General features: G+C 41.3%; 1 protein-coding gene and 1 pseudogene across 1 annotated transcript; one reads left to right on the top strand and one right to left on the bottom strand.

Moving 5' to 3' along the window:
- Positions 1 to 935: 935 nt before the first annotated feature.
- On the top strand, positions 936 to 7470 carry LOC121541176 (annotated as a pseudogene).
- Positions 7471 to 11474: 4004 nt separating this feature from the next.
- On the bottom strand, positions 11475 to 13580 carry LOC121541175 (isotocin-neurophysin IT 1). Its single transcript, XM_041850154.1, has 4 exons — positions 13335 to 13580; positions 13011 to 13138; positions 12186 to 12390; positions 11475 to 11802 (listed from the first exon to the last, which is right to left on the bottom strand). The coding sequence occupies exons 1-4, from the start codon at positions 13435 to 13437 to the stop codon at positions 11657 to 11659; spliced, it is 582 nt and encodes a 193-aa protein (XP_041706088.1). The 5' UTR covers positions 13438 to 13580; the 3' UTR covers positions 11475 to 11656.
- Positions 13581 to 16050: the final 2470 nt, after the last annotated feature.

Here is a 16050-nt window from a genome sequence, read left to right as displayed (position 1 = left end):
TTTTTATTACATTTTTATTTTGAATCACAGCCCCCGTCCCCGCAGGAGGACTTTTGCCTTTTTGTAGGCCGTCATTGTAAATAAGAATTTGTTCTTAATTGACTTGCGTAGTTAAATAAAAACGTGTTTATTTGGTCACAAAATGAAATTAGGCTAACTATTACATTTTTAACAACCAGGAAATGCCAGAGTGATTTCTGCATAATGCATCTTTAAATTAAATAAATGTTTTATCCATTTAGTAATCCAACAATATGTACTCCGCCATCTTGCCTATTTCAAATGTTCTCTCATTGATTGAGACAGGTGTGTGTCCACCCCAAAGTGTCGCATGACACTCACCTGTCTCAATCAATGAGAAGATTTGAAATAGACAACATGGTGGCGTGAGATTTCCAGGGTAAGAGTAGTGAAGAAGTTGTCATATGCTGAGGCAGTGAAGAAAGTAGAGGAAGATGGGTCAAGGGGGGAGTGATGAGAGTAGTAGATATGTACCAGTATAGAGGAATAGGCCAACAAGTGATATATGTTTCAGTAAGATTGGATTTTTAGCGTTTATAGCAATGGTTATTAATTGTACTGCAGGGATGGAACGTAAGTCGAAGAAAATTGAGGTTGTGGTGGCAGCTGCAGAGAGGTATTTGGGTGTGTGAGACTTGACATCAGAAGTGTTACAGGGAGTGTTAAGTGGTGATGTCCCATTTCAGGTTGAGGGCATAAAGTAGGAATTAATATATTTAAATAGTGGAGTAGGGTGGTGTTAATTATTAATAATATTTTTGAATTTGTGAGTGTAGTGTGAGATGGTAGGGTATTTCTTTATTTTATTTTTCAAGCAAAATATAAAGGAGTTGTACTCCAGTCCAGTAGGTGGCGGTAAGCAACAAATTGGATGCCAACCGCCGTTAAACCTAATCGAAGAAGAAGAAGAACATGGTGGCGTACACATTTTTGGAGCAAAACAATTATTTTATTTTATATTTTATAAATTCAAACGGCACGGACGTTTAGAAGACGTTGTCTTCCATGTCGGGAATTGAGAAAGTATCGCCAAGTAAAGGTTGGTCGTAAGTCCTCTGTGCTATGCTTTACACTACCTGCTGTGTAACGGCTGTGTGGAAGCATTCACATATCACCGGCTTTTCAAAGTGTAGCTAAGGAAAAATATAATTATTGCACATGCAATAACTTAGTAGGCTAGAATTTATTCATGGCACATAGCCTACAGGGAGCAACATTTTATCAAGGTATTTTTTGTTAAACCACTTTGCTTCATGTTTATAGAGTTGATATATATATAAAAAAGCCTAGATTACCTTTTGCCTAATGTCGTTGTCAACTTGTCCCTCACCTTTATACTATACAGTTTTTGCATTGACCAGTAGGTGACGCTCTCGAGTAGATATTTGGAAATGTTAGGCACCCCAAAGAGTGTCTATTATATTGACAAGATATTCGAGTGACAGCTCTAACAATGGAAATGCATGTCTTCAAGGATCATGGAAGGCAGGCGGGAGGAGGCAACATCAGGTGGGACCATTCTAGCCAATAAGAGGGCAGATATGCGTGTGAACAACTGGCCATAGAGATAGATAGAGGACTCATCTTTGTATCTGTGCGATTATAGGGTCTGTAACAGCATCTCCAAGTAGTCAATTTTCTTATTTTTGTTGGCTGATTGCTCCAAACTCAAAGGAATCCCCGCCCAGTTGAATACTTTAAAATGGTGGAAGCCTCAATGGCCATGCTATCATTTGTTGACTTCTGTAACCGCAAAAGCCTTGGTTTCTTGCATGTTAAAATCAGAAGCCTCCTCCCTAAGTTTGAGTTATTCACTGCGTTAGCACACTCCGCCAACCCTGATGTTCTAGCAGTGTCTGAATCCTGGCTTAGGAAGGCCACCAAAGATTCTGAAATTTCCATTCCCAACTACAACATTTTCCGTCTAGATAGAACTGCCAAAGGGGGCGGAGTTGCAATCTACTGTAGAGAGAGCCTGCAGAGCTCTATCATACTATCCAGGTCTGTGCCCAAACAGTTTGAGCTTCTACTTCTAAAAATCCACTTTTCCAGAAATAAGTCTCTCACTGTTGCCGCTTGCTACAGCGTGGTCAAACGACCACCCCTCATCACTGTCAAACGCTCCCTAAAACACTTCAGTGAGCAGGCCTTTCTAATTGACCTGGCCTGGGTATCCTGGGTGGATATTGACCTCATTCCATCAGGGGATGCCTGGTTGTTCTTTAAAAGTGCTTTCCTCTCCATCTTAAATAAGCATACCCCATTCAAAAAAATCAGAACTAAGAACAGATATAGCCCCTGGTTCACCCCAGACTTGACTGCCCTTGACCAGCACAAAAACATCCTGTGGCGTACTGCATTAGCATCGAACAGCCCCCACGATATGCAACTTTTCAGGGAAGTCAGGAACCAATATACACAATCAGTTAGGAAAGCAAAGGCTAACTTTTTCAAACAGAAATTTGCATCCTGTAGCACTAACTACAAAAAGGTTTGGGACACTGTAAAGTCCATGGAGAATAAGAGCACCTCTTCACTGCTGCCCACTGCACTGAGGCTAGGAAACACTGTCACTACCGATACATCTACGATAATCGAAAATTTCAACAAGCATTTTGCTACGGCTGGCCATGCTTTACACCTGGCTACCCCTACCCCGGCCATCAGCTCTGCACCCTCCGCTGCAACTTGCCTATGCCCCCCCCCCCCCCTCCCCCCGCTTCTCCTTCACCCAAATTCAGATAGCTGATGTTCTGAAAGAGCTGCAAAATCTGGACCCCTACAAATCAGCTGGGCTAGACAATCTGGACCCTTTCTTTCTAAAATTAGCGGCCGAAATTGTCGCAACCCCTATTACCAGCCTGTTCAACCTCTCTTTCGTATCGTCTGAGATCCCCAGAGATTGGAAAGCTGCCGTGGTCATCCCCCTCTTCAAAGGGGGTGACACTCTAGATCCAAACTGTTACAGACCTATATCCATCCTGCCCTGCCTTTCGAAAGTTTTTGAAAGCCAAGTTAACAAACAGATCACCGACCATTTCGAATCCCACCGTACCTTCTCGGCTATGCAATCTGGTTTCCGAGCTGGCTCAGCCACGCTCAAGTTCCTAAACGATATAATAAGCATTATATCGTTTAGCATCTCCAATCCAAAGTTAAATCTAGAATCAGCTTCCTATTTCACAACAAAGCCTCCTTCACTCATGCTGCTAAACATGCCCTCGAAAAACTGACTATCCTACCGATCCTTGACTTCGGCGATGTCATTTACAAAATAGCTTCCAACACTCTACTCAGCAAATTGGATGTAGTCTATCACAGTGCCATCCGTTTTGTCACCAAAGCCCCATATACTACCCACCATTGTGACCTGTACGCTCTCGTTGGCTGGCCCTCACCACATATTCGTCGCCAAACCCACTGGCTCCAGGTCATCTATAAATCCCTTCTAGGCAAATCCCCGCCTTATCTTAGCTCATTGGTCACCATAGTAACACCCACCCGTAGTATGCGTTCCAGCAGGTATATCTCACTGGTCATCCCCAAAGCTAACACCTCCTTTGGTCGCCATTCCTTCCAGTTCTCTGCTGCAAATGACTGGAACGAACTGCAAAAATCTCTGAAGCTGGAGACACTTATCTCCCTCACTATCTTTAAGCATCAGTTGTCAGAGCAGCTTACCGATCACTGCACCTGTACACAGCCCATTTGTAATTAGCCCACCCAACTACCTCATCCCCATATTGTTATTTACATTGTTATTTATTTTGCTCATTTGCATCCCCAGTATCTCTATTTGCACATCATCTTCTGCACATCTATCACTCCAGTGTTAATACTAAATTATAATTGTAATTATTTTGCACTATGACCTATTTATTGCCTTACCTCCATAACTTGTACATTTGCACACACTGTATATAGATTTTCTATTGTGTTATTGACTGTAAGTTTTGTTTATTCCATATGTAACTATGTGTTGTTGTTGTTTTTACCGCACTGTTTTGCTTTATCTTGGCCAGGTCGCAGTTGTAAATGAGAACTTGTTCTCAACTGGCTTACCTGGTTAAATAAAGGTGAAAAAAATGTGAACAAATTAAGCAGGTTATATCCATGATGAGTCTTCTATCTATCTATGTAACAACAGGCACAACTCCAAAAAAAGTCATTTTTGCGTAAATTGCCGAAATGCCACATGCATCCACGTATATCAGTGCATTCGTAACAACCTAACTATTACGAAACTTCTATTCAATCAAATCAGCATCACGTAGCAATTCAATTTTTTGTTGACCAAATTCAACACTTTCTCATTGACCTCCAAACAAAAATGATTTTTAGTGAGATTTTGGCCGGAGTAAAACATCTCGCTTCGCCTCTTCCTCTTTGGGCACCCCATTGACCATAGGAGAACCACTCTTTCACACCACTTCGAAAGACTGTAAAAATACCCCTTCACTTCGAACTCTGGTGTTGCACGGATAGTTCCACAGGCTGTCTTGTAGCTACGCCAATTCGGAGTCAGAATACGTTAATTCGAATTATGTTAATTCGAAAATGTATAGACTAAATGCGATAGTCAGTAGCATTGAATTTACCTTAATTTCTATTAAACAAATAGGCTTTACATTTGTTTTTTGCCACAGTAGCTTTTTGTAAGTTTACAGAAAGCTTACTGTCATTTTTTATATCATGCTATGTATTAATATGAGGCTGCTGCTCCATATACATAGACATGGAATCACTTGTCACTTTAATAATGGAACACTAGTCACTTAATAATGTTTACATACTGCTTTACTCATTTCATATGTATATACTGTATTCTATTCTACTGTATTTTAGTCAATGCCACTCCGACATTGCTCGTCCTAATATTTATATATTTCTTAATTCCATTATTTTACTTTTAGGTTTGTGTGTATTGTTGTTAATTATTAGATACTACTGCACTGTTGGAGCTAGGAACACAAGCATTTCACTACACCCGCAATAACATCTGCTAAATATGTGTATGTGACCAATAAGAATTTATTTTATTTGATGTTTTGGAATATTTTTATTCTGTGCAGTCTTCCTTCTTTTCACTCTGTAATTTAGGTTAGTATTGTGGAGTAACTACAATGTTGTTGATCCATCCTCAGTTTTCTCCAATCACAACCATTAAACTCTGTAACAGTTTTAAAGTGACCATTGGCCTCATAGTGAAATCTCTGAGCGTTTTCTCTCTCCGGCAACTGAGTTAGGAAGGACGCCTGCATCTTTGTAGTGACTGAGTGTATTGATACACCATCCAAAGTGTAATTAATAACTTCACCATGCTCAAAGGGATATTCAATGTCAGCTTTTTGTTTTACCCATCTACCAATAGGAGCCCTTCTATGCGAGGCATTGGAAAATCTCCCTGGTCTTTGTGGTTGAATCTGTGATTGAAATTCACTGCTCGACTGAGGGACCTTACAGATAATTGTATGTGTGAGGTAGTCATTTAAAAAATCATGTTAAACACTTATTGTACACAGAATGAGTACATGCAACTTATTATGTGACTTGTTTACTCCTGGACTTATTTAGGCTTGCCATAACAAAGGGGTTGAATTCTTATTGACTCAAGACATTTCAGCTTTTCATTTTTAATTAATTTGTAAAAATGTCTAAAAACATAATTCCACTTTGATATTATGGGGTATTGTGTGTAGGCCAGTGACCCAAAATGTGGAAAATGTCCAGAGGTGTAAATACTTTCTGAAGGCACTGTATGTATATTTAGTCTTATGTCTGTCTTAATAGTGTCCTTCTATCCTTTTCCCATATTCCTACCTTCCCAGGCATGTCCGGGGACACAGGTGGTTCAGCCATCCAGAGTTCGCGAGGCCTCGGTGGGGTAGACGTGCTGTACCCGCGGGGCGGCATAACCCCTGTGCAGGAGAAACAGATGATCACCTGCCTGGAGAACAACATCCATATGTTTGCAGGTTAGAGAGGGCCAGTATGAGGGGGCATCTTAATAGTGTAAAGTGGCTTCCTCTCCTTGCCCTTTCTTTGATAGAGTGAGAGATTATGGAAATGTCCAAGCCATATCATGGGAAAATGTAGTCGTTTAAGCCCTCCAATAATAATTACCTCACCTTATGATAACACAACCCTTGTTTTTCTCCCCTGCAACCATAGCGGATGGCAGTTCTGATGACATCGACATGCCCATCCGTCGTCTGTTTTCAGACCAGAAGCTGGTGAAACAACACAGCCTGATGAGTCTCAACTCAGTCAACAGGTCTCCTGTAATGATGCAGTTGGCACACTTCCTCTATGCCTAACTGCATTTGAGCGGGCTGAAGCAGGCAGAGACAAGGGCACCTCTACTCGTCTTGGAGATGATAGTGCACACAGGAAGGGCCGGTGAGAAGTGTGACCATGCAACAGTTTTTTATTTGATTTGTTTGATGATTAAAGATATATTTATATTTTACCATATTCCTTAGCTCGCATTACTTATTTAGGCCTTTGGGAAGAACATTCCTAAAGGAACCTAAGCCATTTGAGAGTATTGGAAGATAGCTCATGTTTTTCTCAGATTTTCCTTAATCTCTCCTCTCTTCATTCTTTGTCCGTCTCTCTGTCCTCTCTCTCAGCCGGCTGCATTGTGAAATAGATGGGGATACCGCTGCGCCTCGTTGCCATGATGAACGCTAATGACATGGTGCACAAGGATGGTGCAGAGTGGCAACTTTTCCATGGCAACCAATGTCATGCAGACCTTGGCCCAGGCTATAGACATTCAGGTGCTGTGCATGATGGCTCGCCACTTTATTTAAGGTTTAAGAAGTGTGTGTATACTGTGGCTAACACTGTACTCTCTCCCCAGCACCCCTATAACATGGAGTGTGTGTTCTGGCTGCTATCTGGTAGCGATGGAGCCCTGTTAAAGGGCATGTGGGAGGAGTTTCTGCACTCTCACAGACACACTGCCTGACGCTCTACACAAACACGTAGATAGGTGCCTAGTACCATTGGTTGTTTAATGTTCTCTCTCAAATCACCACCCATACTTATGCTCTCTCTCTCACCCCCCCTTCCCTCCTCTCTCTGTCTCCAGTTTTCCCAAATCCTCACAGCAGGTGCAGTAAGAGATGAGGGGATAGTGGAGACCATGCAGACATGCTGGAAGGAGAACCAGTATCTACTGTGTCCTCCCACTGCAGGGGTCAGACATGAAGAAATTAGGCTTATGGATGTGCAGTGATAATTCAGATGACACTGTTAACAGGCATTTGCCATTGATTATCAGGAATCACTAACACTTATTGACCTATCAGTTTGCTCGGTTGGTACTAATTGTTTCATAAAGTGGAAAATATACCACTTACTGCTAATACCAGCAATACTATACCCACAGTTAGATTTTTGATTTACTGTCTTGAAGAGATCAGTTTTATATTGAGTTTCCCCCCCACCTCTCCACCCTTTTGCCCTCAGAACAGCTACCAGTCAAATGTTTGGACACACCTACTCATTCAAGGGTGTTTCTTTATTTGTACTATTTTCTACATTGTAGAATAATAGTAAAGACATCAAAACTATGAAATAACACATATGGAATCATGTAGTAACCAACTAAGTTAAACAAATCAAAATATACTTTATATTTGAGATTCTTCAAATAACCACCCTTTGCCTTGATGACAGCTTTGCACATGATTCCAGATGTGTTATTTCATAGTTTTGATGTCTTCACTATTAATCTACAATGTAGAAAATAGTACAAATAAAGAAAAACCCTTGAATGAGTAGCTGTTGTAAAACTTTTGACCAGTAGTGTATAATTCACAAAAGTAAGGCACTGGGCCTTTACTAATATTAGCGGACCGATATAGACTTCTGTAGCCTGGGCCCCCCAAATAGTTCAGCATCTCCCGCTTTGGCAAAAAGGTAGTTGTATAATTAAGAACAGTATCTTGCAGGATTAAATAGTTGGAATTGTAGGAGTTGTTGCCCTGTCTCTTTCTCAGTGATTGTCATTCTAATGGAATCCAGAAAGAACAACACCCTGTCCTTAAACATTTACCTCAAAAGGTACGAAGTTATGGGCAAAGACACAAAACATCCACATGAAATTAAATATTTATCTTGATCAAATAACATGGAAAACAACCACTTTTTGTGCAGTATTAATTTACCATCCTTACAAACCACAATGTAAATGTATATTACTGTATTGTACATAGGCTGGTCATCTAGGTTCGTACCTGTAGACTTTCCATCACCATAAAGAAAAACAATGCACAATACGGTAGTTGAGTATATTGACACATCAAGTGGTTTGTGATGATGTGGCTCAGTTTGTAGAGCATGGCACTTGCAATGCTAGGGTTGTGGGTTCGATTCCCACGGAGGACCAGTACAAAAAAGTATGAAAATGTATGTACTCACAACTGTACGTTGCTCTGGGTAAGTGTGTCTACTAAAATGGAAAAGGAATGAATAGACCATTTCAGTTTTCACATAGAAATAAGTTGCATTTACAAAATATTTCAAGAAAGTATTTTTATATTCCACAACTATTATCAAATTAACTGTTTTGTACATATATTTATCAGACCCCAGTTATAAATTCTGGTAAACACTCCAATACATTTTGTTTACATCTTTTTACAAAAGTAGTGCACTGGGCCTTTACTAGTTCTGTATTAGCAGACCGATATAGACGTCTTCAGTGCGGGCAAAAAATGTTTTGCATCCCCCCCATCCTCGGCAACAAAATCGCAGCACCCCCACCCCCAAACTACTTTCCGTGGCTATGGCGTTGCAGTTCTTGACACAAACCAGTGCGCCGGGCACCTACTACCATACCCCGTTCGAAGGCACTTGAATATTTTGTTTTGCCCATTCACCCTCTGAATGGCACACACACAATCCATGTCTCTATGGTCTCAAGGCTTAAAAATCAAAAGGTTTGGAGGCAATAATGTGTGCAGCAGTAATTACAGTTGTTGATAAAACAAGTTTACTGGAGAACTGAGACCAAGTAGAGACTTTGGACAGGGTGGATATGGTATAATAAAGGCAGTTTATTCAGAGGTAAAGATATCTGGAATCGCGTGCACGGACCCGTTCGTCAATCTCGTAGGGAGATATCTGAGAGAGCCCCGAAACATTGTGTGCTGACATTTTATACAATAAAATGAAGTAGGTTGAATCTAGTAGTTCTGATCTTCTGATTGGTCCTGATGAGTTGGGCGAGGTCCCCTCCAGGTTAGTATCACTGTTGCATTGGCTCTGAGTCGGGTTCTCTGTCTTCAGATGTTCAGCCTAAGAGAAGGGGATTTTTGTGTGTGTGTGTGTGTATGTGTGTGTGTGTGTGTGTGTATGTGTGTGTGTGTGTGTGTGTATGTGTGTGTGTGTGTGGGGGTGTGTGTGTGTGTGTGTGTCCTCAGAGCAAGAACTCGTGAGTTGGAAGAACTGAGAGACCTATGGCGTGGGTGTTGTCCTTAGCCACCTGCTGATAAGGCTGACAAGATAGGACTCTTCTGTGCATTGTATTGAATACAAAGGCCCAACACAAAATGGGTCATGCACAAGATTTTAGTCAGACCAAGCTATAACATTATATATTTACTACGACACAGTATATGATTAGAACTGAGCTATGATTTAGGTTTTTATTCCCATCACTACATGTAGGAGACAGTGTGGTGGTTGGTGTGCATGAAATTGCCTGTGATGATAGTGTGCATGAAATTGCCTGTCCGTAGGTTTATATGGGTCGCATGGGTTTCTCTCACACTTGATTAGAAAGCTGTCTGTTTGCCTTTTTTGTCTTGTAATGTGCCCGAGTGTGTACTTTCTTATCAGGGCTGGCTCTGTATTGTATGGCTATGGATAAAACCTTTTACAGCCAACGCTGCTGACCTATTGTGCTCTCAGGCGGCTGAGAGGGACTTGGGTCTGGTAAAGATGATGTCAGAGGTTGAATGACTCCGATCTGGTCATGCCAGTGTTGCCAACTCCTCAGTAAGGAAAGTAGCTATTGGCTGTCCTAAAAGTCGCTAGAAGTCGCTAAATGACGCCATCCCATAACTTGCATAATTGGCCATGTGCATGTAATTGTGATGGACGCTGTAAGAGAGGAATAACGTCGTGGGAGAGACAAAAAGTGAGTAAAAAAACACCCTACAGCCAGCGGCGGCTTCCCGCATGCGCGATTCATTTGCAGTCAGGACGCGGAGGGGTGAACATCTGCTCTGACTGCATTTGGGAGGGACTGCTGCGCGAGGACTGGGCCGGCTTTTTTGAAAATGTGTCGCTAGAGGGTTCGAAAACTCGCTAAATAAGTTGGCAACACTGGGTCATGCATGGTAAGGTAACACAAACAAAGTACACACATACTGTAAACACAAACTCCTCCATAATGCTTACATATTTCAGCAACATCTCGTGGTAAATTTTAGTGTTTGTGTTTTGGTATTGGAAAGACTTGTAATCCGAATTGACTTGCAACAGTAACCACGTTTCCATCCAACCATTTCATGTAGATGAATTACCTTACGCATAAAAAAAAGTCACTAACAGGCTAATGGAAACATGAAATGCCGGTACAATTTCATAAATTCGTTTGTTCGACATGGTGGGATCTTTTTGTAAAGTCAGTAAAATTAATAATGCGAGAAATGACGGTGGAAACGCCTTTATGCGCAAATATTGATATAATAACCATCATATCGAAGTAAACTTGGAGTCAAGACTATTATATGTTGTGTGGTCCTCCCACTACGACACGGGAAACCATGCAGTTTATTAGGCTACAGATGAAATAAATGATGATGAACTTCACAGGGTGGTGAATATGCAATGTGATGAGCTTGATGCACCTTTCCAATAAATATCGAGGGTGTTATTTTGGTGACGAAAAAAATTATGATGAACTTCACAGGGTGGTGAATGTGCAATGTGATGAGCTTGATGCACCTTTCCAATAAATATCGAGGGTCTTATTCTGGTGACATGATGATCGATGCTTGGCTGCCGTTTGACAAATTCAAATAATATCGCTCTTATCCATAATAATCTCATAATGTAGGTAGCCTACCTGCACCGTATCTGTGAGCTATTGGCTAGAGTGCATGTGCCAAGACCAGATGGGGCACTTTTGCAATATAACGCAACAGTTTCTGTGACAAAACCATCAGTACTTGAAAATGCGATGGCAACCCATTAAACCTGTATTTTTCATTCGGTAAATAGGAATGTAACGGCAAAAGTTATTTTTGTGTGCACCACGTCATTACGCACAGCCTGTTATCAACAAAAAGTCTACTTGATGGAAAAATCTCTGGTGGGAAAATGTGCGTATTGTTTTATGCAGATTTGAGAATATTCGCATAAAAATCGGTCACAAATTGGATGGAACCTAGCTCTCGACAAACCTGCCAGTTGTTTTTGTACAGTAATTTTTATTTGACTCTTGAAGCACAAGCGATTACACAAGCAGTTACAAGCAAAAACGAATCCTTTACGTCTATATCTGTCTTCTGTACAAAATGTATGTACATAGCTATGCCTCTGACATTGAGACGTTACAGATTTTTTACACTGTTTTTCAACTCAGGACTGCCCCTGAATACCTGTAGAGGCTGTTTTATTGGTGGACTCTGTGGGGAGGGGTGTGGCTAATCATGTGTAGAAGCTTCATCAGCAGATCGTGGCCATGGCTACTGCTCACTGATTGGCTTATGTATTCGGCTTCATCCTTCTCGAAACAGGATTGGTCAATACTACAACCATCTAAAAGAGAAAATACAAAAATAGACAATCTGTCACACAACTGTAATATAAAACTGAATCCATATGAACTCACAACAAGTAATACATTTAATTATTACATTATTACCATTGGCTAATGGCTACACATCACCACATGTATTCTTAAACTCTTAAGTGATCTTGGAACAAATAGTTTGGTAGCTGACAATGACAAAGTATTCAATACCACAAGAGCTTGGCACATGCTATTAACAATTAAATAGTCTTCTGAAATTGCCACAACCAGCAATCCAGAGAAAAACAAACCCTACTGCATGCAAGGCGTTTTGCTCCTTTGCAGAATCAGTCAGTATGAACAGAAACATTTGCTATACAGGAAAACAGGAGTATAGTCTTTGTCTTACCCACGTCACAGCAGATCCCCGGTGCAGCACACCGTCCCTCCTCAGAGCCACACACTCTTCCTCCGGCCTCACAGGGGGAGGGCAGGTAGTTCTCCTCCACGCAGCCAGCTGCCTCTGGGGAGCCCACGTAGCAGCCCATCCCCTCCCCACAGCAGATATTAGGGCCAAAGCAGCGGCCCCTGTCCCCGGGGCCACATGACATGCACTGGAAAGATAATAGGAAGCAGAAAGTTACATTGTTGTTATAGATAAAAGTGATATATTTATTTATTTATTTAACCATTATTTAACCAGGTAAGCCAGTTGAGAACAAGTTCTCATTTACAACTGCGACCTGGCCAAGATAAAGCAAAGCAGTGCGATAAAAACAACAACACAGAGTTACATATGGGGTAAACAAAACATAAAGTCAAAAATACAACAGAAAATATATATACAGTGTGTGCAAATGTAGTAAGTTATTGGGGTGTAGTGAGATACCCAATGGGCTGGACGATTCTCTTCTCATCACTCATCTTGACAAAACGTATACTAAAAACTTGAAAATCAATCAATTTTATTGAAATAGCATGGGCGACTGAGGAAAAACAAATTGGTACAATTTAAGGCCAAGTGACAAACAATAATGCAGGCACTACTGAGCATGCGGGTCTGGGCAGATTAGTCATTGTGTGTCTGTAATTTGTTGTTTGTATAAGTGTGTTTTTGGAGTGTAAAAAAAAGCTAAGATGCAAGCCTATATGGCAGCCAGGAATCTAAGTCTATAACAGACATACAGTAACAATAGACAATAACAAAGTGGAACTGATGAGATTTACTTGGTACCTTTCTGGATGGGAAGTCTAGTGCTGATCTCTTGCCTCCTATGGGGCAGTTGGAGATGTAGCAGGCAGTGCATACAGATAGCAGGAACAGCAGACAGAGGGCGGACACTGGGGCGCCAATCATAGCCACTGAGAAAGAAGGAAACATTTAAGTTTGACTAAAGTTGACGCTACTTGTCTCAGGATAGAGATAAGATGATAGTTCCTGCAAAGTCTGTTACAAAAACATGTCCTGCAAATTTTTTAATTTATTTTTTAGATTAAGTATTTTTAAGATTGTCAGAGAAAATACAGACACTGTATGAGATATAGAAGACACACTCACTGTGTTGAGGTTGAGGCTTTGGTGAGGATGATCTGCGAATTTGTCGATGATTGATGGTTGATCTTGGTAGAGGTTGAATGTCTTTGTTCATGGTCCTTGCCATGAAAAGGTACCCTTTTATACCTATTGCTCTGTCTCTTAGGATGTGACATGGCCTCAAAACCACCAATTAAGTCCAATCAAACTGTTATTCCACTGGTATTAATTATGTGACCTGATTAGTAAAGGGAATTGACATTGAGATGGACAAGAAAAGGGCATATCAGGTGTGACCATGCATAAGAGGTATGGGGGGTCTGGTTAGTCTTACTTTACACTGATCTGAGTTCAGCTTTCCATAGTTCTATGCAGTGTTGTGTTTGAGACCACCTAAAGCGAGACGGATTCAAGACCGGAGCAAATCGAGTCGGAGTCAAGACCAAAACCGGAAGGGGGGTGAGACGAGTCAAGACTGAGACCGGGCGGGGGACAAGGGGTCCGAGACCGAGTCAAGACTGAGACCAGAAAAATGCGAGTCCAATTCAAGACCATGATTGTAATTTTGTCAAATCGTCACCATAATAAGAGTTCAGTATTTCTGTGTTTATATTTCAGTAGAACATATGGATTCTTTAGACATTCAGAATGGTGAGAAAATGCATGCTGAGGGCAAATAGAGCCACTCTACAAATTATTACTAACCCAAAAACAGTGGGGAACAATGAGGGCCTTCTACACCTTCAGAGAAGGGCTAAGAAATAATAACTATAACAATTCAAATTATTATTTTCAATTATGTTCTAATTTAATATTTTTGTTGAAACGGAAAGGGTTAACACTGAAGAGAAAAAAAGATCCAATCAGGATTTTTCTTTGGTCATTTCTGGGGAGATACATTTAGCTAGCTAAATCAGCCATTGGCTAGGCCATCAGAAACAAGATAGAAGGCATCTGCCATTGAACTGTATTAGGGCAAAATGTTGGAGTGACAGTGGAATCAACCAATCACATTTTGGCTCTTAATGGGTGGGACCATTTTTACTGCAGTGGGCTAAATTAGGGTCACACAGAGTGATTATTGGTAGTCTTAAACAAATCTACTTTGAAACAAAAGTATACACCTCACACACATGGTTATGGGCTTAAAAAAGGACACCTGTACCATGTCAGATATAGAGTTGAAATGTATTCAATTTTTAGTTTGCATCGTAATTTTACACTTTATATACATCAGAGAAGACTGAAATATAACAAAACTGTTTGACATAGAAACACTGGATTTTCGTCTGTTTAAAAAAAAAAAAAGAATCTTTATGAAATTCTGAAAAATATTAATAACATTCCACCCATGAGACCAAAGAGGGCGCTTTTGATCATTGAATGCAGGAAAGGGTTGTGAGTGGAACTGTGTTTTTTGTAATAATAATGTTTTATTTTTTTTGTTTTTCCTCAATCTGATTAGGTGGGCCTGGCAGGGCCTGGCTCCCCAGTGGGTGGGCCTATGTCCAACCAGGCCCACTCAACTGCCTATGATGACAATGTCCTCCCAGGCCCACTCAACTGCCCATGATGACTGAAATGCACGTCACAAATAAGTCTACTAACCAAGACTACGGACCAAACTTTTTCAATACCTGGTTTGCATACCCATTGTTGCCTTAGTTAGCATTTACTGGTAGATATAAATTGAAACGTCTTTCCTACCTACTGGCTACGGATGACATTCTTCTGTGCGCTGCTCCATGCCAAAACCAGTTGAGAGCTTCGCGCTCTTGCTGCCTGCAGATGATATTCCGCTGAAAGTAGGCTATGTGTGAATATATTTCACGTGTCTTGCGATTGTGTAGTTTACTTTGTGCATGAGTTCACTATTGTACTACATAATTGATAAATCGTATACCTCCACTACACTACTTTGATACGCATCAGTGGGGATTAAAAAGTGAGTATACGCAATGCACACTGAAAAAAAAGTTGCTATACGGTGTATACCTGCATATAGCCTACACTACACCACTGGCCCCTTTGTGTTTTACAAAAAGTGCACTTTCCTACATGAGTGTGCTTGTATTACCGTTGCTGTCCTCACGAACTTGTCACACACTGAAGGCCTAGAGGTCCAATAGGTTCGCCACTGCGCAAACGTCTATAATAGATATACAGACTATTCAGGTATTCATGTTTCAAGAAAGGAATGTATATATTGTAATGACCTGACTAGATCATAAAAGAACAACTGTCCAGACAGAGGATTGAGTTTACGAATGGACGGTTTATTAAACCAACTTTACACAGGCTACTGTTTGGCCGTAGCCCACGCCAAATAAATGAAAGATAACCCACAAGCCAATCGTGACCTTCTCTTGTGAAGCCCAGACTTAAAGAGAGAGAACAAAGGCTAAACCTGGTCTTAACTTCCAATGCTCCATCCCCCTGCCCAACCCCCCTCCACGCCACTCCGCCAACCGCCAGGATGCCCGGCATCAGAACATTCCAGGCATTCCCGTGATTGGCAGATAGCAGGTTGATTGACATGTCGGACCCCGCGAACACTAGGTACTGGTAGGTACAACACAACCATCTACTAGCCTAACACATAACACACAGCTGTCTGTGCGGGTCGCTACACAGCCCCCCCCACCACAAAGTCCCTCGTCCCCGAGGGAACAAACAAAGTCTCTGAAGCGACCCGGAGGTCTCCTTTGCCTGCGTGGCTGTGATGGCCGCAGAGTGCCCC

Source organism: Coregonus clupeaformis, chromosome 27 (assembly GCF_020615455.1).
Source record: "Coregonus clupeaformis isolate EN_2021a chromosome 27, ASM2061545v1, whole genome shotgun sequence".
In the NCBI taxonomy this organism is placed as follows: Eukaryota; Metazoa; Chordata; class Actinopteri; order Salmoniformes; family Salmonidae; genus Coregonus; species Coregonus clupeaformis.
The sequence above is the reverse complement of the archived record's forward strand: the minus strand, read 5'-3'. Positions and strand labels throughout refer to the sequence as shown.